This window comes from Platalea leucorodia (genome assembly GCF_965183815.1).
Source record: "Platalea leucorodia genome assembly, chromosome: 14".
Taxonomy (NCBI): Eukaryota; Metazoa; Chordata; class Aves; order Pelecaniformes; family Threskiornithidae; genus Platalea; species Platalea leucorodia.
This window is the reverse complement of record NC_138836.1, coordinates 9,639,133-9,660,642: the sequence shown is the minus strand read 5'-3', so window position 1 is coordinate 9,660,642 and position 21,510 is coordinate 9,639,133. Positions and strand designations below refer to the sequence as shown.

The 21,510-nt window shown below is 58.9% G+C and overlaps 3 protein-coding genes across 4 annotated transcripts; all 3 read left to right on the top strand.

Annotated features, from left to right (window-relative positions):
- Positions 1-632: 632 nt before the first annotated feature.
- On the top strand, positions 633-5,770 carry PYCR1 (pyrroline-5-carboxylate reductase 1; the record flags this gene model as incomplete). Its single annotated transcript, XM_082327083.1, has 7 exons — positions 633-699; positions 790-860; positions 965-1,144; positions 1,813-2,034; positions 2,520-2,612; positions 3,010-3,173; positions 3,274-5,770. 7 exons carry the CDS (start codon positions 633-635, stop codon positions 3,431-3,433), a joined length of 957 nt encoding a protein of 318 aa, XP_082183209.1. The 3' UTR covers positions 3,434-5,770.
- A 1,553-nt stretch (positions 5,771-7,323) lies between these two features.
- Positions 7,324-15,623, top strand: MAFG (MAF bZIP transcription factor G). 2 transcript variants are annotated; one of them, XM_082326784.1, is made up of 3 exons: positions 7,324-7,418; positions 11,568-11,629; positions 11,719-15,620. In XM_082326784.1, the coding sequence occupies exons 2-3, from the start codon at positions 11,594-11,596 to the stop codon at positions 12,169-12,171; spliced, it is 489 nt and encodes a 162-aa protein (XP_082182910.1). In that variant the 5' UTR covers positions 7,324-7,418; positions 11,568-11,593; the 3' UTR covers positions 12,172-15,620. The 2 variants fall into 2 exon arrangements, with proteins under 2 accessions (XP_082182910.1, XP_082182911.1); XM_082326785.1 differs by lacking the exon at positions 7,324-7,418 and adding an exon at positions 11,312-11,413 and having other exon boundaries at positions 11,719-15,623.
- A 491-nt stretch (positions 15,624-16,114) lies between these two features.
- SIRT7 (sirtuin 7) lies at positions 16,115-21,485 on the top strand (the record flags this gene model as incomplete). The annotated part of the gene is made up of 10 exons (XM_082326780.1): positions 16,115-16,294; positions 16,365-16,502; positions 17,068-17,172; positions 18,993-19,063; positions 19,160-19,232; positions 19,725-19,823; positions 20,304-20,540; positions 20,784-20,864; positions 21,049-21,155; positions 21,257-21,485. Exons 1-10 carry the CDS (start codon positions 16,199-16,201, stop codon positions 21,483-21,485), a joined length of 1,236 nt encoding a protein of 411 aa, XP_082182906.1. The 5' UTR covers positions 16,115-16,198.
- Positions 21,486-21,510: the final 25 nt, after the last annotated feature.

The following is a 21,510-nucleotide window of genomic DNA, read 5'->3' as shown; positions in this document are numbered from 1 at the left end:
CCCCGAGCCCGCCCTCCCCGCTGCCACCCAGGCGCTGCGGGCACGGCGGCCCCGGGGCCGGGCCCGCGCTGGCGCCAGGCCGGAGGGGCGGCAGCGGGCGGGACGCAGCTTGCGGGGGGGGGGGGGGCGGGCAGCCCCGCGGGGAGAGGCGGCGGCCCCGGGAGACGCTGCCCGCGGGCGGCCCCGGGCGGGCGGCCCCCGACCGCGGCCCCTCCCGCTGGGCGGCCCGGAGCCCTCACGGCGGCGGCGGGCGGGCACGCGGCGGCGCCCGAACCTTCCAGAAGGGCCCGCGGCTGCGGCGGGAGAACGGCGCCGCCTGGCGGCGCGGCGGCTGACCCCCAGCGGCCGCCGTAGGCGGTGAATGATGCAACACCCGGCGCCGGTTGCCCCAATAGCTGGCGAGGGCTGCGCCGCTGGCCCCGCCCCTCGCCCCTGAGTGGCGGAGAGCCGGCCCGGCCCCGCCCTGCCGCTCGCCGATTCGCTGCGCGCCGCCGGCCCGCCCCGCTGCCACGCGGCACCGCCTCCCTGCGCGGCGCGCGGCCACGTGGACGGCGGCGCGGCTGCAGGTGGGCGCGCGGGGCCCTGCAGAGCCGCACCGCACCGCACCGCACCGCACCGCACCGCGCCGCGCCATGAGCGTGGGGTTCATCGGGGCCGGGCAGCTCGCCTTCGCCCTGGCCAGGGGCTTCACGGCGGCAGGTGGGCGCGGGGGGCGGCGGGCGGGCGGGAGGGCAGCGCCGAGCCGAGCCGAGCCGAGCCGGCTGGGCTGACGCGCGGTGCCGTTCGCAGGGGTCCTGGCCGCGCACAAGATCACGGCGAGCTCTCCGGACACCGAGCTGCCCACCGTGAGCGGGCTGCGGGTGAGTGCGGGCGGCGGCGGGGCCGGGCGGCGGCGCTCCCCCCCCCACCCCCCCGGCGGGCCGGCCCGGGCGACAGCGGTCCCGTTTCTCCCCAACCGCTGCAGAAAATGGGCGTGAACTTCACGGTGAGCAACAAGGACACGGTGAAGAGCAGCGATGTCCTCTTCCTGGCCGTGAAGCCCCCCATCATCCCCTTCATCCTGGAGGAGGTGGGCCCCGACATCGAGGCCCGCCACATCGTGGTCTCCTGCGCGGCCGGCGTCACCATCAGCTCCATCGAGAAGGTGAGGGGTGGCCGGGGCCTGCAGCCGCGCCACCGCGGGCGCCCGGGGCCCGGGAGGCCTCCGCCGCAGGGCAGGAGGGAGCGGGAGCTGCCTGGAGCCCGGCCCGTCCCGCTCCTCCAGCCCCCGCAGCTGGGGCGAGGGCCAGGCGTTGCTGGGGCTCCCCAGGGCTGCGTTCGTGCTGCAGCCAGCTGGGTGCTCTGGGTCCCCTTCGCCTGTCCTCGTCAGAAAAAGCTGTGAGTCTTTATGCCCGCTCTGTTATTACATGAGGTGCTATCAGATCTTTTTTCTCTCAACAGAGGTGGGTCATCTCCCCTGCATTCCTGCAGACTTTGTGCTAAGTGTCTGCAGGAGCTGTTTTGGAGACTTGTGAGTTGGTGTGGGAAGGAGGCCTTCAGGGTGTTGTTCCCAATAGCGGCTCTGCTCAGCCTCCTGTTCGCTGGTGCTGCTAAAGACTTCACGTTTCAGTTTTGGCCGCTTTGGCTCAAAGCAGGCAATTCGGAATACAGGAGTCTCTCTTTTCCCTCTGCTTGTGTTTTTCTTGCCCCTGGGGAGTCCCTTCCTAGACAGCCTGTTTGGTGTGCCAAATATGCACTAAAGCTCATTTTTCTCTCTTCCTTCTTTCTTTCTGTCTGTCTTTTTTTCTGTCTCCAATAATTTTCTGCCCTAAGAAACTCTCTGCCTTCTGCCCCACACCAAAAGTGATCAGGTGCATGACCAACACCCCTGTGATTGTCCGGGAAGGTGCTACAGTCTATGCCACTGGGACTCACGCGGATGTGGAGGATGGGAAGCTCTTGGAACAACTGATGGCCAGCGTAGGCTTCTGCACGGAGGTGGAAGAGGACCTGATAGATGCTGTAACGGGGCTCAGTGGCAGTGGCCCTGCGTATGTATGTGCTGCTTCCTCAACTTGTGACGGCCCTGGGGAGAGCAGTAGGCTTTGCATGCGGTGAAAGTCTGTGCAACTTCAGTTTGTCATTCCTTGTTTTGCTCATCACTTACGTCCGCGAGGGGACATGTAATCCAGGTATCCAGTTTATAACCAGTTTGGGTCAACAACAAAAGTCCGTTACCAGTTGGATGAGTCTGAAGTCCATAGCCAGCGTGCAGCGTCCACATGTCCATGTTGCAAAACGTGGGCCTGTAGTTAGTATGACCCAGAAGCTGAATTTCTCCCATTCCCCCCACTCCTGAGCTGGAACTAGTGGGAGGGAAGCCTGGCATGGCACCCACGCGGTAAAGGGGGAGGCTTTTGTCGAGTCTGTAAGTGATAGGAGTCACAGTGTGATCCTGGAGCCCTGGATTCTCTCCTCCTTTTGAATATCAGTCTTGGAGTAGAGACTTTCAGTGACCTTCTTCCTCTGTCTGGTCTCAGGCGTTCACCGCTCTGGATGCTCTGGCGGATGGGGGAGTGAAAATGGGACTTCCCCGCAGGCTGGCTGTTCGACTTGGAGCACAGGCTTTGCTGGTCAGTATTTCCTCCTCCAGAACACATTTGAGGCTGTGCCTGCTCTGTGCAGAGTATTCTGCACATCACGGTTTGAAAACGATCTCAGTCCTCTTACTGAATCTACTTTAAAAAACGCGTTTGGTTTGACTGCATGCAGGTTCCCGGTGAGGGGATGTAGGAAGTGGCCGCAGCAATCTGCTGGCGCTGATGGTGGTGTGGGAGCTGAGGCCTGGGGAACTGTGACTCCTCTGCAGGCTTTTTCAGCTCTGAAAAGTGTTTTGGCAGCCTGCTAATGGCTCTCAGGCAGGAGCCCACTTTTCCCCACTGTGAGTGTTAGGTGCTGCTCTGTGCAGTGGAGAACAGGAGTATTTGACGGTCGGTTCCTCTGCCAGTTGTTTTCTCTTCCTCACTACAGGGTGCTGCCAAAATGCTGTTAGAATCTGAGCAGCATCCCGGTCAGCTGAAGGACAACGTCTGCTCGCCCGGGGGAGCCACCATCCATGCCCTGCACTTCCTGGAGAGCGGTGGCTTTCGCTCACTCCTGATCAATGCTGTGGAGGCTTCCTGCATCCGGACAAGGTGGGCATCTAGGAAGCCCTGAAGAGCCTGCAAAACTTGCCCCCCACACTCCCTGTCTCTTCCTTTTGCTATGTCTTTCTCTCCCGCTGCCCCATTGCAGGGAGCTGCAGCATCTGGCAGACCAAGAGAAGATCTCCCCAGCAGCCATAAAGAAGACTTTGCTGGATAAGGTGAAGCTGGAGTCTCCTTCTCTGTCCGTGGCATCTGCCAGCAAAGTCAGTCTGTTCACCAACAAGAGCCCCAGCAGCAAGAAGAACTGAGCAGACGGCTGCAGTCTGGCTGGGCTGAACATCAGTCTCCTCCACGCCCTTTCTTTTTTGTCTAAGGAAAAACGCTCGCTCTGAATGTTGGTGTCCCCCATACCTGGCTCTTTGCTTGCAGCAGCTGTGGGGCAGTGCAACGCTGTAGAAGAGGGTCTTTAACCTGTAGTGGGGTTGGTGCAAACTGTCCCTGTTCTCTGTTGGGCAGGGGTGATGCCATCATCAGAGCTTCATCGAGGGCATCGTTTGCCCAGAAGCCTTGGATACTGCTAGGACTCAGGCAGCATTTGTGGTGTCCCATGCAGAAATGGTTTCTAATAGGATTTTTTAAGCAGTTTCAGAATGCCTTTTGGCCTCAAAGGTTTGAACCAGGCCTGGATCCCTCTTGCCCCATCTCGCATCTGCTGTCAGAGCTTGTGTCTTGTCACTTTATTAGCCAGAGCAGATGCTGCCACACAAACGCAGTGCTGCGTGCTACATTAGAGGCCGGGCCCTAAAGCACCTCTGAGAAGGGACCAAAGTGCCTCTGCCCCATCTGTCTGCCCTGACTTTGAGGGACAGATGGTGTGAACCTCTGGACCACACTCTCTTTCTCTCTTTGCCAGCCTCCCCTTCTCTCTTCTCTGTCTGGTTTGGGGAACCGTGAAGTGCTCTCGCCGTCCCTGCTTTGCTGCCAGCCTGGCTGGGGTGCTTGGGCAGGTGAAGGAGTAGGGAGTGCTCCCTTTTCCCTCTGACACCTCTTCGTGCTCTCCATGGGCAGAATCTGCTCCCACACACCACTGATTCAGCGTCACTGTGCTCCCCGATGCTCTCCTTGCTCTTTGCACTGCTCCTGGGGCAGCCAGGAGCAGAGCTCAAGTCAAGGACCACCTCCTCCAGAGAAAGCCGTCTCCCTGTACCATTCCCTTAGACTCAAGCAGGGTTTTGTACCCAGGTGCTGGGCTACCGCGTGGCAGCAGGACTCTTCCTCAGCACCTTTCCTTGCATCAGGGTGTGCCTCCTTCTTGGGACTGCAGGGTCGATGCCTGTTGACAGCCTGCTCTGCTTCAGCTTGTGCAATCCAGCTGTGTTGTGGTGACTGGCTGTCCCTTCCAGACAGCATTTCTCCGAGCAGAGCCCCTGGGCTGGTGAAATCCAGCCCAGCAGCCCTCAGTGTCACCTTATGTTGGCACAGTTATGTCTCTCTGGTATTTTCTAGACCATTTCTTTTTCCTGTTTCCTTGAAGGTGTTGCACCGCACTTCCCCTTTGAAGGGGAAAACACCTAGAAAAAAGTTGGGGGCTGCTTCATGCAGTTGCATTCCTAGTTCTTTAGAGTACAAGACGAAAGGGAAACACTGAGTCATCTGGTCTGGCTTGTGGCTCCGATCTCACCTAGCTTGTCCTGTGTGAGGCCCAGGAGGAAAGTCAGTCCCTGCTTGACACAAAAGAGATTCAGGGAGGACTCGAGAATGCCTGATGCCTGTCCAACAAGGAGGACTTGCTTGGTGAAACACATCCAGATGACTCTGCTTTTGCAGAGGAGGAAGACCCTTGCTGTTCTGGTCTGGAGAACTTCCCAAGTCCAACTCAAATTTATGAGCAAGAAACAGCAGCGAAGTGTGGGGTCTAGGAGCAGTGAGCCCTTCTGCCCTCCAGTATGTGTGAGGGAAGGAATCTGGCCAGGGCTGTGGGAGCAGCAAGGAGGGAGGGTGGCCCTGCTCGACGTGGCGTGGCCAGGCGTGAGCAGGCACTGCGCTGTGTCGAGGGCGACGCAGCACCTCTCTTCCCTGGGCCCGGGGAAAGGGATGAATGAGGGTTGTAGACTCTGATCAGACGCAAGGTAGCTTACAGCCTGTCATCTGGAAGGACAGTTAACCTTTCCTTCAGGCACAGTCTTGGGAGCCAGCCCCAGAACAGCAGCAAAGAGAAGCTGGCCTCTGCTGCTTTCTGTGATATCTTTATAGCCAATGTCCCTGCGTGGCTTCCTTGCCTCTCGGCTTTTCTCCCAGAGCCCGAGTCCTGTCCCAAGCCAGAAAACTGCACAAAGCATGCAAACTGCCCCTACCACTTTTACGGGGCTGCAGTGGGAGCAACAGGCTGGAGGGGGTGGAATGGATTTGGGTGGATAACTGTCGTGCTGTATTCTTCCTTGGGGTACCCTGGGGGAGTGCTGGTAAAAGGAGGACATTTAAGATGGGTTCATTGTCTCCTGAGGAATCCTGGACATGCAGGTGATGCAGGAAGAGCATTTCGGTATCGATGCAGAGGCTGCTAAAGGTGCTGGCAATGTTAAAGCGTTTTTAGTGTTAGGCTTTCAGCTGGTAGCAGGGTGTTACCCTATAGGCATGACAGATGGTTACTCCTCTTCCCTCTGTACATAATAAACTGCTTCTCTGACAGAGAGCTGTGGCTAATGCCAGCTGTTTGGACCGGGTAGATCTCTTGCCTCTGGCAGTGGCCATTGGGGCCTTGCTGCCTGCAGTGAGTGTGCTCGAGGTGTGCTGCAAACCTGTCTTTGAGGCCAGTTTGTCGGGGTGTGGGGCTGGGAAGCCTATCAGCCTGTTTCTCCTTGTCACCCGTGGTTCCTGAGCAACACAGCAGTGATTCTAGTGCCCCGTGCTACCAATTTGCAGAGATTTAAAGAGAAGGGAAGGCAGAAAGCCTGTGTGTCCCAACCCTTTAGGCTTTCTAGTGTGGTTCTGCCACTGCATACAAGATTCCATGCGAGGCGAGTGGGTGCCACGTGTTCCTCTGCTTCCCCACTCAGCAGCTGTGAATACCCCGCGCAGACAGGCCAAGCTAGAAGTCTGATGGTGTAAGGACTGCCTGATGCAAAATGAAACAGAGCATTGCAGAAGGTTTCCACTTGGCTGATACAGCGTGATGCAGAGCAAAAGGTGGCGTGACCGAGCTCGAGCCTCTCCGCAGGGAGACTTACGGACTGCCCCAGCGTACCCCCAGAGGGGCAGAGCTATAGATGAACTTCCTAGATGCGTGTAGACCTGTAACTGAGCCAGCCGCCACAGCGGATGGAAAACCCAGCCTGGCAGGGGCTACAAAAGAGCCCTGCAGGGCTCAAGTTCACGTCCCCTGCATCCCCAGTAGCGAACTGGTGCTGAATGCTGCTGCTGAATGCTGCTGCTGAATGCCCGGGGCCCAGCCTGTTCCCTCCTTAGGAGCATCCCTTCTCCGTGATGTTGCCTTAACTCCTGTACACCCAGTTTCCTTGCCGCACCTTCCACTTGTCCCTCATCCTCCTCTGCTGTACCCATCCTGCCAGCCCTGCTCTGCTTGTAGCACAGCAGTAAATGCAGTAGGCACCGGTGTTCCTGTGTTCGGGGCCCACAGTTAGAGCAGAACAGGTGGAAACACCCCTGGAGCAAGCCAGGCATGATCTGGGAGAGCAGCATTTCGCAGTGGAAGAGCCAGCCCCGGCCTTGACGCTTTCAGCCAGCGCTTGCTTCAGCGCTGTCACCAGTGCCTGGGGGAGCTGCTGCAAAGCCCTCTGCTTGAAGTCAGCAATTTCGGTGGAGACCTTGCTGCTCCTCCGTGCAGCTTCAGCAGCTCTGAGAAACTGTGGATGCAGCAGAGGGGGGCGTGGGGCCTCCTGGAGGAGAGGACGCCCGTGCTGCCGGCCACGCCGGAGCGGGCGGCGGCCGCGCTCTCCTCTGCGCCGGAGCCCCTGAAAGCGGGAACAGGGAGGGCAGCACCTCGGCTCTTCCCCGCCGTGCACCGCTGACACGCGTGGGAGCCAGGCGGCTCCCGGCAGGGCCCCGGGCCGGGCGGCGCCCCGCGCCTCCCCTTTAAGGCGCCGCCTCCGACAGAAACGCGCGTCCCCCTTAAGGCCCGGGGCGGTTGCGTCGGGCGCTTCATGAATGGAGCCACGTGACCCAAACATCACGTGACGCGTCCGTGAGCGGCGGCGGCGGCGGCGGCTCGCGGCGTCCCGGTCCCTCCCAGCGCGGCCTCCCCGCCCGGCCCGGCCCCGGCGGCTCCGTGAGGAGGTGAGCGCTACCGGCGCCGGCTGCGGCGGCGGGCGGCGGCGGGCGCGGCCCTGGCACCGGGCGGGGCGGGGCGGCGGGCGCGGCGGGCCGGTCCCCGGGGGCGGGCCGGGGCGGGGCGGGCGCGGCGGGCCCGGGATGGCGGCCGGGGCCGCCGCCGTCGCCGCGGGTCGGCGGGTGCCGCGCGGGGCCGCCGCCGCTGACTCACGGCGGGGGTTCCGGGGCCGCGGTCGCCCCGGCGCCGCCCGTCGCGGCGCCCGCCCCGCCCGGGCCCCCGCCCCGCGGCCGAGCAACAGGTGCGCGGGGCCGCCGCCTCCCGCGGGCACCACGGGCGCCGTCCGCCCCTCCCGCCTGCGGCTGCCGCCGGCCCCGGCCGCCCCGCGGACCGGCTGCCCCGGGGCCGGGCCGGCCCCTCTGCGACCCCGGCCGCTCAGCGCCCCCTCCCCGCCGCCCGGAGCCCGCCGCGGCCCGGCCCGCAGCGGGTCCCCGGGCCCCCGCTCCCGGAGGGGCGGAGGCGCTGCCCGCGGGCGGGTGCGAGGGCCCCGCCGGGCAGGCGGCTCCTGGGGGGCTCCCCAGCGGCCGGGCCTCCTCGCCCGGCTCCGCCGCGGGCTCCCCTCTCGCTCGGTGGTCTCCCTCCCGGCGGAGGAGGCGAAGGTCTAGGGAGGGCGACGAGCCACTCGCTGGTTACCGTGGCTCGTTTCCTCCTCGCCCAGAGGCTCTGCCGCAGGTGGGACAGCCACGCTGCCACCGCCTCGCCGGTGCCACCGGGAGAGAGCTGGCGGCCGAGGGGACGCGGCCGCGAGGTTCTGGCCCCTGTTCCCAAGGGGCCTGCGGACTCGCTGCCCTGCCGAGCCCCCGGTCCCTGGTGGGCGCCGGGAGCGGGCTGGGGCTGTGGGTCCGCTTGGAGCTGAGTGGATTCCCCCTGCGGTGGGAAGCAAGCCTCTCCAGCGGGACTGCGGAGCAGGCTGCAACGCCTGCCCGACACGGAGCGGCTGTGTCTGTGTGTGCGTGGGGGGGTCTTGCCGTTCGGAGTCGGGGACGTCTCTGACTGCCCCATATGCGACGTTTGAGCTGCGTGGTTAGAGGAAGGCGCTACCAGGAGGCTGGAAGGGGTCTCCGAGAGCCAGCTCTTTCCTTTATCTGTGTAGGCACAGTTAAAGCCGGCTGGGTGGGCAGATGCCTTGAGGGAAGAATTGTTGCCAGAGTGCCCTGGGTTGGATGTGAGCTCACCAGGGACTCCCGAGGGGGCGGGGGGGGGGGGCACAGGAGAGGCACTGTCCTGACCCCATAAGTAATTCAGGGAGTCATCTGATTTGTTTGAATTCCTGGGAGGGCTGCGTGAGCTAATTCACAAGAAAGCAAATAAAGAGAGTATGAAATCCGCACTGGGAGAGAGAGTTCTCATGCAGCGTGCCTGACCGCTGCCAGCAAACCACGCTCCTCCGCCCACCCGCTGCTGCGGAGCCTGTTGTGGAGCACGGCCCCTTCCTCTGCCTCCCTGGCCCTACAGATGGGTCTTCCTCCCTCCCTCCCTCCCGGCGCCCGTCTCTGGGCCAGCCTGTGCTGGAACGGGTGACGTCACCGTGTTTACACGGGGCTCGTGGCACGGTTCTGCGATCAGGAATGTGGAGAATGGGGCCTGTGTTGAATCATGCATGGTGCTGTCAGCTCCCTTGTGCTGCCTTTGAGCTGAGGAGAGAATTGGCTGCGCTTGTGCTGAGTTCAGGCCTTTCGAGCTCTGGGGAAATGTGTTGAGGCTGCATTTTCTTCATTGCAGTCATCACGTTTGGCACTTTTCAGTGTGATCTTTCTTCAGGAAGCTATCAAAAGCTGAGCAATCAGCAGTCTGGAGAGTTAAGCCAAGCTTGGTCTCTGTCTTGGTGCCAGTTCTCTGGGTGTCCTCTCTGTGAGCTGCCAAATAGTCCTGTCTCTGATCCTTCAAACGGGACCCAAAAAATAGCCAAGAACTAGTCCCCGGGTTGTTCTTCCCATTCTACAGACTGACTTGTGCGTTGCTGTGTCTCATTTTGATCCCTGTGGGAAGGGGGACTTTGCAGGGTCCGGACGGTGCGGGTACCCCTGCCGACTCCCCAGTCTGCCCCAAGGAGCTCTCTTTCCAATGCCCTGCCTGATGCAGCATGTTTGTTGCCTTGGTTGTTTTATTTCAGCTCTGCTGTAATGAAGGAAGCTTGAGTGCTTGCCAGGCAGCTGGAAATTCTTTAGTGCCACAAGGCAAACATATTTCTGTGGTTCCACTGACCATACCTGCCCCTGGCTCCTTACGCTCACCAGAGGATGGTGCAGAGAGGTGCTGCAGGGGTGACGTTATTGGTCTCCCCAGCTATTCCCTTCCTTCTCCCCTTTTCCCAGCAGCCATGTTGTTTGCCAAGTAGGAGCAGAGGAAAAAAACCACAACAGTATGGGAAAGAGTGAAGAATTGATTTTATGAAGCAGCTGCTTGTGTGCTGTCCGTCCTGTGTCAGCCTGCTTCACTGCAGCTACCGTCCTCGGACGGCAAAGTGACCCTTTACACCAGCACTGTCAGGTTGTAGCGGACATCTCGTTGGAAGGAGCATTGTCCTCTGGGTATAAATAGCCTGCCTGCTGGCAGGCTGGAGGCTTTGGGAACGTCTCTGCCGGTGTCCTGGGGAATGTTGACCCCGTTCACCTCTAATAGGTGGTAGATGCATTGCGGGGAGCCTGCGCCACAGCTGCTAGAAGAGCATAAATTCGTATTTGCTGACTTGTGCATCTGGTTCTTGGCTATAACTGTACATCAGTGCCTCTTACATCTAGCAAAGCAGTAGCAAACAAAATTGTTGTTGACTGTTTGGCACGGAAGAGATGAAAGGTACAGAGGTGTTTGTAGACTGTGCTTGCACAGGAATGCTTGCCTTGCTTAAGGGGGCGTGCTGTTCTTGGCTGCTTGTGGCACAGCTATGTCTGTCGAGCAATATCTGAGTGGATTAATTCATTGGGCAGTGTAGTAGCACTCTGAACTACCCCTCTGAGGGGAGGAGGTACATAGGGACAGAAACAGGAGCTTGGGTATGATTCACTGTAAAAAGAGTCCTGGAAATTGCTCTTAGCAGTTCTGACCTCCTGCCTTCCGTGGCAGTGAAGGATTGGTTTTAGCCGCCCTTGATCTTTGTTTTCTTATGAGCATACCTTGGCTCTGAAGATAAGGGAGGGAGAAGGTGGTTCTGGGCCCTGGCATTGCCAGGGACTGATAGGGACTTTCTCACAGAAGAGACCTAGAGCTGGGGTCAGCTTTGCGCGACCAGGAGAGGTGGAGGCTGCTGAGGCATCGGCCCAAATCTGGGATGGGATTCCACTGTGCCCAAATGCTTCCCTGTGCTGCAGTATCCAGTTGTCCTTCTGTTCTTTGGGAAAGGCTGGGCGCAGAGCTTTGACTTGAACCTGGATATGCTGGCTTTCCTGGGAAGCAGAAAAAGTTTGGAGAGGCGTGAGCGCAGCCGTGGTGTTCTCCTGTCCCGCAGGATGCCCAGCGAGGCGTGTTGCGGAGGCAAAGGCTTCCCCTGCGCTCCTTGCCCAGGGTCGCGTGTTCTTGAGCCGTACTGGTTTGGGTCCTTGGGGGTACCTGGAATCTGGTAGGAGTCCTGTCCTGGGGAGTTTCTGGGCTCTGCTTGGGCACCTGTTGGAAGGGCGTGTCGGAGCGGCTGGCTGCCGGGCCCTGCTGGGGAGTTACAGGGATGAGGCAGGGAGCAAGAGGCACGGAGTGACAGCATGCTGAGTCAGCATGACTGGCCCGCAGCAGCCGTGCTCTGGACTCAGCCTGCTGCCTGCCAGGCTATTTTTAAAAATGTGGCTTCCGTGTATTCTGACTCCTCCTAGTTTTTTTAATTTCCCCCACCCGAAGGAAAAAAAAAAAAAAAAAAACCAAAAAAAAAAACCAAACCAGCATTGCCATAAAGTCTCTGTGGGAGCAGGGGTGTGGAAGGGCAGCAGTTTCTGCTCAGGGACAGAATTTGCTGCTTGTGAGTCCAGCTCAGTTGGGTGCTTGTCAAGTGTTGCCCGGGGAGGGGAGTGGGACGTGCAGCAGCATGGGGCGTTGCTGCTGGACCCTGCCACAGGAATGCTGCAGGCTCTGCTGCGTCCTGGGGGGCTAACCTGACCTTCCTTCCCTTCCAGAACCTGATTGACAAGGCTGTCGTGTTATGACGACCCCCAACAAAGGAAACAAGGCCTTGAAGGTAAAGAGGCAGGTGGAGGAAAGGGGTGCGGGTGGTGGGTGCAGGCATCCACTCTAGGTTTCACGAACATGTGTCGCCTTCTCTTCCAGGTGAAGCGGGAGCCAGGCGAGAATGGGACCAGCTTGACAGATGAGGAGCTGGTGACCATGTCTGTGCGGGAGCTGAACCAGCATCTACGGGGCCTGTCGAAGGAGGAGATCATCCAGCTGAAGCAGCGTCGGCGCACGCTGAAGAACCGGGGCTACGCGGCCAGCTGCAGAGTCAAGCGTGTTACCCAGAAGGAGGAACTGGAGAAGCAGAAGGCAGAGCTGCAGCAAGAAGTGGAGAAGCTGGCCTCCGAGAACGCCAGCATGAAAATGGAACTCGATGCTCTCCGCTCCAAATATGAGGCTCTCCAGAACTTCGCCAGAACCGTGGCCCGGAGCCCCGTGACCCCTGCGCGGGGGCCTCTCACCGCCAGCATGGGGCCCCTCGTCCCTGGCAAGGTTGCTACTACTAGTGTCATCACAATAGTGAAATCCAAAACGGACGCCCGGTCTTAGTGAAGCGAGTGTTGCCTGAGCTTGTCTGTGCAGGGCAATTAGGCACAAAACCAGCCTGGAATCCCCAAAGCACAAACCCTCCCCACACGGGTCCGGGTTCCTTCTACTTGGCCCAGGACTGGCCTGCTGATCACTCCAGTTTTATTTTGTTGTGTCCAGATTGGTATGAGCAGTGGTGATGCGTCCCTTGTCCTTTGCAGACAGAGCCTCCCACCCAGCGGTCTGTAGCCCTCGGGCGCCCTTGGGACAGACTGCGAGATCTTGGTTTTCTAGCCAAAGAAAGTCTGTGCAGCGTGGCCGACGGCAGGGCGACGGAAGGGCTTGGGGAAGGTCCGGAGGGAAGCTTTCTTCCCGGGGGCCGGGAACCCTAGTTTTCAGTCACTTCCAAAGGCTTTACTTCATTACTCTTCCAGGTGGTGCATCTCGGTGCCTGACTGCCAGGCACCTGAACCTGCTGCTTTTGTCTCATTTGGTACCCGTAGTTGCAGTTGGGGTGTTCTGTGTCATAGGTTTTTATTCCTTTCTAGGTGTGCCTCTGTGCCCTAACAGTGGGTTTCCTTCAGACGTCCGTTGCGTTAGCTGTGTAAACTAGCAGTGGTGGAAAGGAAGATGCTGTCGTGCCCTGCTGCCTCTGCCCCAGCGATGGGGAAGGAGCCGGGACGGGACCCTTGCAGGGGCCCAGCACCCCGGGGGAGGGAGGGAAGGTACCGTGTTGACTGCAGGCCGGTTTTGTGCCTAATGTGTTGCACTGAACAAGACCAAAATCACTAGTTGTTCCCGTGTTTTGAGGGTATCAAGTGTCTCTAGTGTGATGGTTTACACAACCAGTTTATGTGGTTAAATAGCCCTTTATTTAAAGAGAGAAACATCATTTTAAGAGTTATTAAATTATCTAAGTTTAAAATTAAAATCAGACAGAAGAGAGAGCGTATTTATAGTCAGCTTTTTTATCTGAGAGGGCGAGAATATTTGACCATATAAATGGGGAAATATTCTCGGAGACTTTGCTAGTTAAAAGTTAATAAATAAATAATTTTAAAGTTTCTCATGAACCTCCCGCAAACTGTTTGTGGCTCTGAGGTTAGTTTTTATAAAGAGTTATCAGACTTTATTTATAAAACTTAGAAAAAGACAAAAAAAGAGGCAAGTCCTGTTTGATATCTTTTTGCAATTGTACCAAAAGTGACTTATTCTCGACCTTGCTGGCTTCCGTTGTGTCCCCTTGTGTTGCGCTCTCTGTGCTCTCTGAGCTCTTGCGTGGCGCTGTGGTGTGGTGGTGCCAGTGGCTGCCTTTGCCATGTGCTGTCGTTTCATGCTGCCGTCGTTTTCCCTAAGCTCGACCGAGAGATTGAGTTGGAATCTCTCCAAATTCTCCAGAAGGATTCTGGCGCACAGGCAAAGGTGCTGCTGTTCTTGAAGGCAAAACCGAATGGCTGGTGCAACTAAGTAGTGATGCCTGCCCTTCAGAAAACGCTTCTCTGCAGAGGCGTGCTGCAGGAGCACGGGCAGCTTGGGCCCCTTGCTGAGCAGCCGACACCAGGTAGCTCAGGTACCTGAATGGGGAAAACGTTGCGCTTTCCTTCCTCCAGCAATGGTGGTAGAGAAGTAACACAAGGGAGAGTTGTCTGAGTTTAGGAGGAGACCAGTGGAATTGGATCCTGTGGTCAGAACTTGTGTCGCTCTCGCGGCTCGTCTGACAAGAGGGGCAAGTCTGCCTGCCTTCTGGGCAGTGCGGGACCAGCGCTGGTCCTGAGTGTCCGCATATTACTGAAAATTAAGCTGTGGCATGGTTACTGTCTTTCCTGGTGCAGCTTCTGTCTGTGGGTGTTGGAAGAGTGCTTAGACTTACAGCAGTGCGACACAGCTGAGAAGCCATTTGTGGCCAGGCTCCATTTCTACAAACACTTTGATCCCCCTCTCCCCTACCCAGAGATTTGAGCTGATTACTGAGTTGTTTTAGAGAAGCAGGACGTGGGGGTGAAGTCCATGTGGTCTCCTGGCTGCTGAAAGTTTGGTGATGTGTTTCTCACGTAGCTGAACTGATACCGCTGTCCTCTGGGCTGAGAAGCAGGTAAACCTGATGAAAGCTGCAATGCGGCAGGAGAGGAGCAGATAGTCGGTGGGGATTTCCTGTGGGATGGGGAGATCAGCTTTGCTCTGATTGACTGGGAGTTTAGGGAGAAGCTGTTTGGGATGCTTTCCCCAGTGAACTTCCCGAACGAGGAGCCGGTTAGAACATCGCCTCCAGGCTTCCCCCTCCCAGCCCTGGGCTTTCTCTTCTCTGAGCCGACGTGTCCGACATGCCGCTTCCCAGCCGTTCACTGGATGGGCTACGCACTGAGCAGCACTCGGCACAGAGCTCTGGGCTCTAACCTTTGTCTTCCAGCTGGTGAGGTGGTGCCTGGAAGAGGTGAGATGTTCCAAAACATGGAGACCTCCAGTTGGCCTGGGGTGTTAGTCCCAACCCTGTCCCTCCTGGAGCCAGCCCGAGATCAAACCCGGCTAGAGAGCCATTCTGAGCTCAGCAGGGTGAGCAGCCGAGGCTTTGTGTATGGGGCTGGTCAGGAACTGAGCTCCAGGGGCTGGAGGCTGTGGTGTGAGGAGGGCCCCATCAATCGAGCAGGCGATGACAGGCAATCCTGCAGCTGTGGCTAACTTGCTTCCGTTGTGCTCTGCAGCAAGGAATGTCTGGGTCCTTCCCTGCCTGCTGGGTGACAGCCGTGCTGTTGCCAGTAAGAGACTGCGCTGCTTTGGAGTGAGACCGTGAGTCAGGAGGACAGAGCAGGTGGCAGCACTGACTCCACCAGACGTTAACGCTGTCATTTCTCCTCCCCTGTGCTGTGCTTGCTAGCTTGTGGCCCCAGAGTGGCCGAGTGTGTTCGATGAGGACACGTTGTGTAGGGGGGAGCAGGTGCAAAGCCATGGCTGAAGGGTGCCTGTGTGGTAAAGAAGCTCCGCAGGTGCTGGGCTGGATGTCAGCGGGGACGTGGTCCCCTCGTGAGCGCTGCTTCCCTACGCTAGCGCGTTGGTTTTGGTTTTGTTCTTGGTGAAGTGTTGGACCCCGAGTGATGTATTTCTGCAGTGTCCAAGGAGTCTCCCGTCCTGCGCCGGGGGACCCGCTCCCCAGCCAGCTGGCTTCCCGTTCCCCCTGCGAGGCGACCCCTGCCCCGAGCCGTCACGCTGACCTCTCTCTCGTATATAGCGTTCTGGAGTGTGACAGTTCTTGTTCCTGAGGTGCTCGTCCGTTTGGTTTCCTGCTGTGAAGGGTGTCGTGTTTTCTTTCTCCTTTTCCTGGTGACCTTACTGCGGCGGTTGGGGAGGGGGGCCCTGCCCAGCCCGCCCCTGGCGTGAACCCCCGCGCCGCCGCCGCCGGGGATTTGTGTATCTTGTGGTGAATTGTGTAAAGTTACCCCCGCCTTGCGCAGCCTCGGCGGGCATTGCTCTCCGGCCAGAGCGAGGGCCGGGCTGCCCTGTCCCCGGCCGGGCCTCCCTCCCCGCCTGCCCGGGCCGGGCCCGCCTCCCTGCCCGCCCGCGGCGAGGGGAGGCCCGGGCTGCCGGCGGCTCCCCCCGGGGAGGTTTCCCGGCGGGGCTCTGCCCCCGGCGGAGCGGCCTGAGGGCGGCCGGGGGCTCTGGCGAGGGCCCGGCCTGCGCGGGCCGCGGCCGCCGCGCTGCAGCAGGGCCTGTCCCGGCCCGGGGCTCCGGGGGCTGGGCGGGGCGGGCGGCGGTATTTATTGCTAAGTTATTGCCCGGGGCGGCGGGCCGGGCGGGCGTTATTTATTGCTGTACATAGTGTCCGTCCGTCCGTCCGTCCGCGGCCGCCGCTGTTTTGTACGTGACAATAAACCGCTTTCAAACAGCCGCCGCCTGGCGCTTCCTTGGGGCGCGGTCCGCCGCGGCGCGGGGGGGCGCTGCTGTAACCCGGGGGCGGTGACGCCGGAAGTTGGCGCCGGGCCGCTCTCGCCGGTTACCGGAAGCGGCGCCGCGGAGGTGGGGCGGCCGGCGGCGGAAGCGCGGCGCTTCCGGGGCGATGGCGGCCGGCGGCAGCCTCAGCCGCTCGGAGCGGAAGGCGGCGGCGCGCGCCGAGATCCTTCAGCAGGAGGAGCAGCGGGACCGGCGGAGACAGGTACGGCCCGGCCCGCCCCGCCCCGCCCCGCCGCCGCGGGCCGCCGTGACCACCCGTGTGTACCGGGCAGGTGTCCCGCATCTGGAGGAAGCCGCCGGCGGAGCGGAGCCCCGAGGAGTGCCAGGTGCTGAGCGAGAGCGAGGACATCGTCAGGGAGCTGGAGCGGCGCCGCAAGAGGCGCGAACGGCTGCGCCGGCGGCAGGAGGAGGTGGGCGGCCGGGGGAAGGGCGGGCTCGGCCCCGGCCGGGCGGCGCGGAGCCTCCCCGGCGCCGCTGCCGGGTGGCCGCGGGGAGGGGAGCCCTGCGCTCGGGGGCGGGGGGTGAGGCCGCCGGGCTGGCTGCTGCGGGGGAGCTGCGGCAGGCCTCGGTGGGAAGCCGCCGTGCCGCGTTACCGGGAACGGCCCAGGCCCCCGCGGCCGTCGCCTCCCGTGTCCGCCCTCGGTTTGGCTCTGCGTCGGCCTTGCTTGCAGCGGCTGCCAGATCTGCGTCTTTTCCAAATGCGTGCGGTTCTCTGCCTGTGTGCTGCGTGGGCGCGTCTCTGGGGAGGATGGAGCTGCGTGCGCTGCCATCCAGGAAGCTTCTTCCCTTGATCTTCCTTGGATAATATGGGTGACACCCGCATTCTTTTGTTTAGAAACCACTTCTGATATTTGCGTCGCTTTTTCTGCCTAGCCTAGGCCCATATTAAAACTTCCAGGCTGCTCCCTGTTCCTTCCAATTCGGTGATGTGCTGTGTCTCAGAAACATGTGAACTTGCTCAGTTGTATTTTCTAGGTATGTGATGAACCGGAGGAGTTAAAGAGAAAGGCTACTGAGCTGGCTGCTGCTGTCCGGAATGCCAAGCACCTTGTTATCTATACAGGAGCCGGGATCAGTACGGTAGGAGTCTTTGGGGGTGAGTGGCTGGAGCTTTGGGAGCTCCTTCAGGAGTGTTGCAATGTTGTTTGGACTTCTTTTGTGGTTTCTAAATGACTACGTGATGTGCGTTGCGAGTCTGGGATGCTGTGTTAACACGGCTGCACTGCAAACCGTGACCAAGACGTTTGCTAGTTTGCGTCTTGGGGTTGTGTCTGCTGCCCAAGAGATTCCGAGGCTGCATCACCTCTGTGACCGTGTGAAGAACGAGCTGCTTAAACGAGAAGATTGCTAGTCTTCCTTCGTTCAAGCCTCTTCAGCTGCTTCTGGTGTAAAACCTAAAAACAAGTTAGCTAATTAATGGTGCCTGCATTAATGGACAAGTAGGGATAGCTGGTGGTTATCAGAACTTGTGACAGTTTAAGAAATGGTTGGTTTCAGTGACCTCTGTTGGAAGAGTGAAAATCTGGTTGTGCCTCTTCTCGTGTGACATATGTCAGCTTTGTCTGAGCTCTGAGATGGGAACCTTCTTTTTCTTTCCCTTTTCTACAGTCGTCGTTGATACGAAGCGTGATTCTGGGCAGGGTGTATGAGTGCTAATGTCACAAGTCTTTTTGCTAAAGAATGCTGAGTGCAAGGTACCAGCAACCAGAGTCTAGTGAAAATACGGGAAGGCTCAAGAACTGAGTTCTGTGTAGGGAAGTACCAAGGGAAAAAAAAGAGTTCTGGAGGGATTCCATAATGGTAAAAATGGAGAAAATAAATCCTGGAGGTGAAAATGAGAGCTGTAAGGTAGGAGAAAAGATGCTAGAGAGCACAAAAACCTATGAAAAGAAGGTTTTCCTGTGATTAGGGAACCACTGCACTAGAATCATAGAATCACAGAATGGTTTGGGTTGGAAGGGACCTTAAAGCTCATCTGATTCCAGCCCCCCTGCCGTGGGCAGGGACACCTTCCACTGGACCAGGCTGCTCAAAGCCCCTCCAACCTGGCCTTGAACACTTCCAGGGATGGGGCATCCACAGCTTCTCTGGGCAACCTGTGCCTGTGCCTCACCACCCTCAGAGTGAAGAATTTCTTCCTTATACCGAATCTAAATCTCCCGTCTTTCAGTTTAAAGCCATTACCCCTTGTCCTGTCACTATGTGCCCTTGTAAAAAGCCCCTCTCCAGCTTTCTTGTAGACCCTTCAGGTACTGGGAGGCTGCTATAAGGTCTGCCCAGAGCCTTCTCTTCTCCAGGCTGAACAACCCCAACTCTCTCAGCCCATCCTCACAGCAGAGGTGCTCCAGCCCTCTGATCATCTTTGTGGCCTCCTCTGGACTCGCTCCAGCAGGTCCATGTCCTTCTTATGCTGGGGGCCCCAGAGCTGGATGCGGGGCTCCAGGTGGGGTCTCACCAGAGCGGAGCAGAGGGGCAGAATCCCCTCCCTCGCCCTGCTGGCCACGCTGCGGGGGATGCAGCCCAGGGTACAGTTGGCCTTCTGGGCTGCGAGCGCACATTGCCGGCTCGTGTCCAGCTTTTCACCCACCAGTACCCTCAAGTCCTTCTCCTCAGGGCTGCTCTCAATCCATTCTCTGCCCAGCCTGTATTTGTGCTTGGGATTGCCCCGACCCAGGTGCAGGACCTTGCACTTGGCTTTGTTGAACCTCATGAGGTTCGCACAGGCCTGCCTCTCCAGCCTGTCAAAGTCCTTCTGGATGGCAAGAAAACTTGGAGTGAATGAAAAGCACCCATGAATGAGGTGTATCTGGTTGTCCTGGGTGAGACTGGGTTGATGTGTTTGTGGACAAGAGGTACGAACCTTCCCGTCAGGCCTCGTTTTGTCTCTCCTGATAACACAGGCAGCTTCAATCCCAGACTACAGAGGTCCTAATGGCATATGGACCTTGCTGCAGAAGGGCAGGAGCATCAGGTAAGGAGAAATTCTGAGCTGTGTAGCAGAAAGCTGATACTGAAGAAGAGATTAATGGCAATTCTAACTTTTTTTTTTTTCCTTGCTTCTTGTCAGGGCTACAGATCTAAGTGAGGCAGAGCCCACACTCACCCACATGAGCATTGCCTGCCTACACAAGCACAACCTGGTAAGATATTTTTTCCGCACCTCACTTGTGTTCCTCTGTCTAAGTATGATAAATAAAACCCAACGGGGGAAAAAAAGCTTTTCATGAGATTGCCTGACTACTGTTTTTACTCGGGTGGCTACACCTCCACGTAGGAAAAAGCATCTGTGCTCACGTACAGCTGAGTCTTCGTTAGGCTAGCTCCAGACTGTAGCTCTGGCAGTTTGTCCCCGGTGCCTTTTCTTTAACACCTTGTATTTATTTCCTTCCTGGTGAGGCTGGTCTGGGGCCTGGGCCACAAAGCCAGCCAGACCTAGTAGAGCTCTGCTTAGCAGGACTCATCTTTTCATTTAGCTTTCATAAAGGTCTGTTCTCCGCACTTTACTTCTGTTAGTTCTGCTCTGATACATGGGGCTCTTTGGTGCGTATTGAGACATATGCGTCACCTGCATTTGAGTAATACTTTCACAGTTTTCTTCGTGCCTGTTAGCTCAGCGGTTTATTCTCTTCAAGGTGCAGCATGTGGTGTCTCAAAACTGTGATGGGCTGCACCTGCGGAGTGGGTTACCCCGAGCAGCAATATCTGAGCTTCATGGAAACATGTACATAGAGGTGAGTGGCCAGAACAGGATAAACTTACTGTCTGGTGGCCTTGCAAGGAGATAAAGTAAACTATTTATCTCTCACTGGCTCAAGAAGAGTTAGTACAAGGGGTAGCCTCTGCTAGTTCACGTCTTTAGGCCATCAGGTTTGGGATGAACTAGTTAGCAAGCACCAAACCAAAGTGTTCTGTACAACTTGGTAGCTTTTTCTCTGTACTTGCTAGAGCCTTCTGCTTCTGACTACTCTTCCTCAGGCCTTCTCTGAAATCCCTCCTATCGTATAGCCAACAGGCTCCCTGTAATTCCACTTGCTCGTTGAGGTTTTCCAAACTTTTCCAAGTTAGCATCTGACCCCTGATGATCCCTTCTACTGCTTCCAATTCATTGTCCCCCAAACGTGCTTTTCTTCTGAGAGAAGTGGCTGGCTCCTGGCGTTTCACGGGCTAGACGCTAATGAGGTAACGGGTTTTTTGCTTTCGTCCTGCACCAGGTCTGCACTTCCTGTACACCCAACAGAGAGTACGTGCGAGTATTTGACGTGACGGAGCGCACAGCCCTGCACAGGCATCACACTGGCAGGATGTGCCACAAGTGTGGGGCACAGTTGAGAGATACAATCGTCCACTTTGGGGAGAAGGGGACGTTGAGACAGCCCCTGAACTGGGAAGCAGCAACAGAAGCTGCAAGCAAAGCAGATGTGATTCTTTGTCTGGGTTCCAGCTTAAAGGTAACTTTAGAGACTCGGTGAAGACTGTTAGCAGCATTCCCTCTTGGTGATACACCTTGGTGCTGAGCAGTCTCCTCCCAAACAGACAACTGTAAACTCTGGTGTCAGGATTCGCCCACCATCTGTGATAGTCTCTCTTCCTCCCTCTTTCCCCTCCTGGTAATACATTCCTTTTCCTCTCGCTGATACGGTTCACAGTTACGCGTGCCTTTGGCTGTACTGATAATCTCTGTTTTGTGGCAGGTTTTGAAAAAATACCCGCGTCTTTGGTGCATGAGCAAGCCACCCACTCGTCGTCCAAAGCTGTATATCGTGAACCTGCAGGTGAGAGCCTTTTGCACCGGGTTTGAAGGGTTTGGGCCAAACGGCCGCTAGCGTGCGGCGAGCCTGTCCGCCCAGGAGCGTGCAGGGCCCCGGGCGCGGGCCGGATCCTGGGCAGGCAGCCCCGCTCGCCCCGCGGCCGTGCGGGGAGACGCCTGCAGCCACGGGTCTGGTGTCGCTCCTGCAGTGGACCCCCAAGGACGACCTGGCCGCCCTGAAGCTGCACGGCCGCTGCGACGACGTCATGCGGCTGCTGATGGCGGAGCTGGGGCTGGAGATCCCGCGCTACGACCGGTGGGTGAGCGGCCCGGGGCGCTGCCCGGCGGCTGTGCCGGGGCACCGGCCGGCCCCGGCGGCCGCCCGGCCGCCCTCCCACGCTCGCCCTGTCTCCGCAGGGCGCAGGACCCCATCTTCGCGCTGGCCGAGCCGCTGCGCCCCGGGGAGGAAGGCACGCACTCGCGGAAGCCGGTGGCCCCGCCGCCGGGCGCCGAGCCGCCGCCGGGGGCCGAGCCGCCGCGGGAGGAGGAGGAGGAGGAGGAGGAGGAGCGGCCGCCGCCCGCCCGCCCCGGCGGCTGGCTGGGCCGCGGCTGCGCCAAGGGCGCCCGGCGCAGGAAGAGCAACTGAGGGCGGGCGGGCGGGGCGGGGCGGG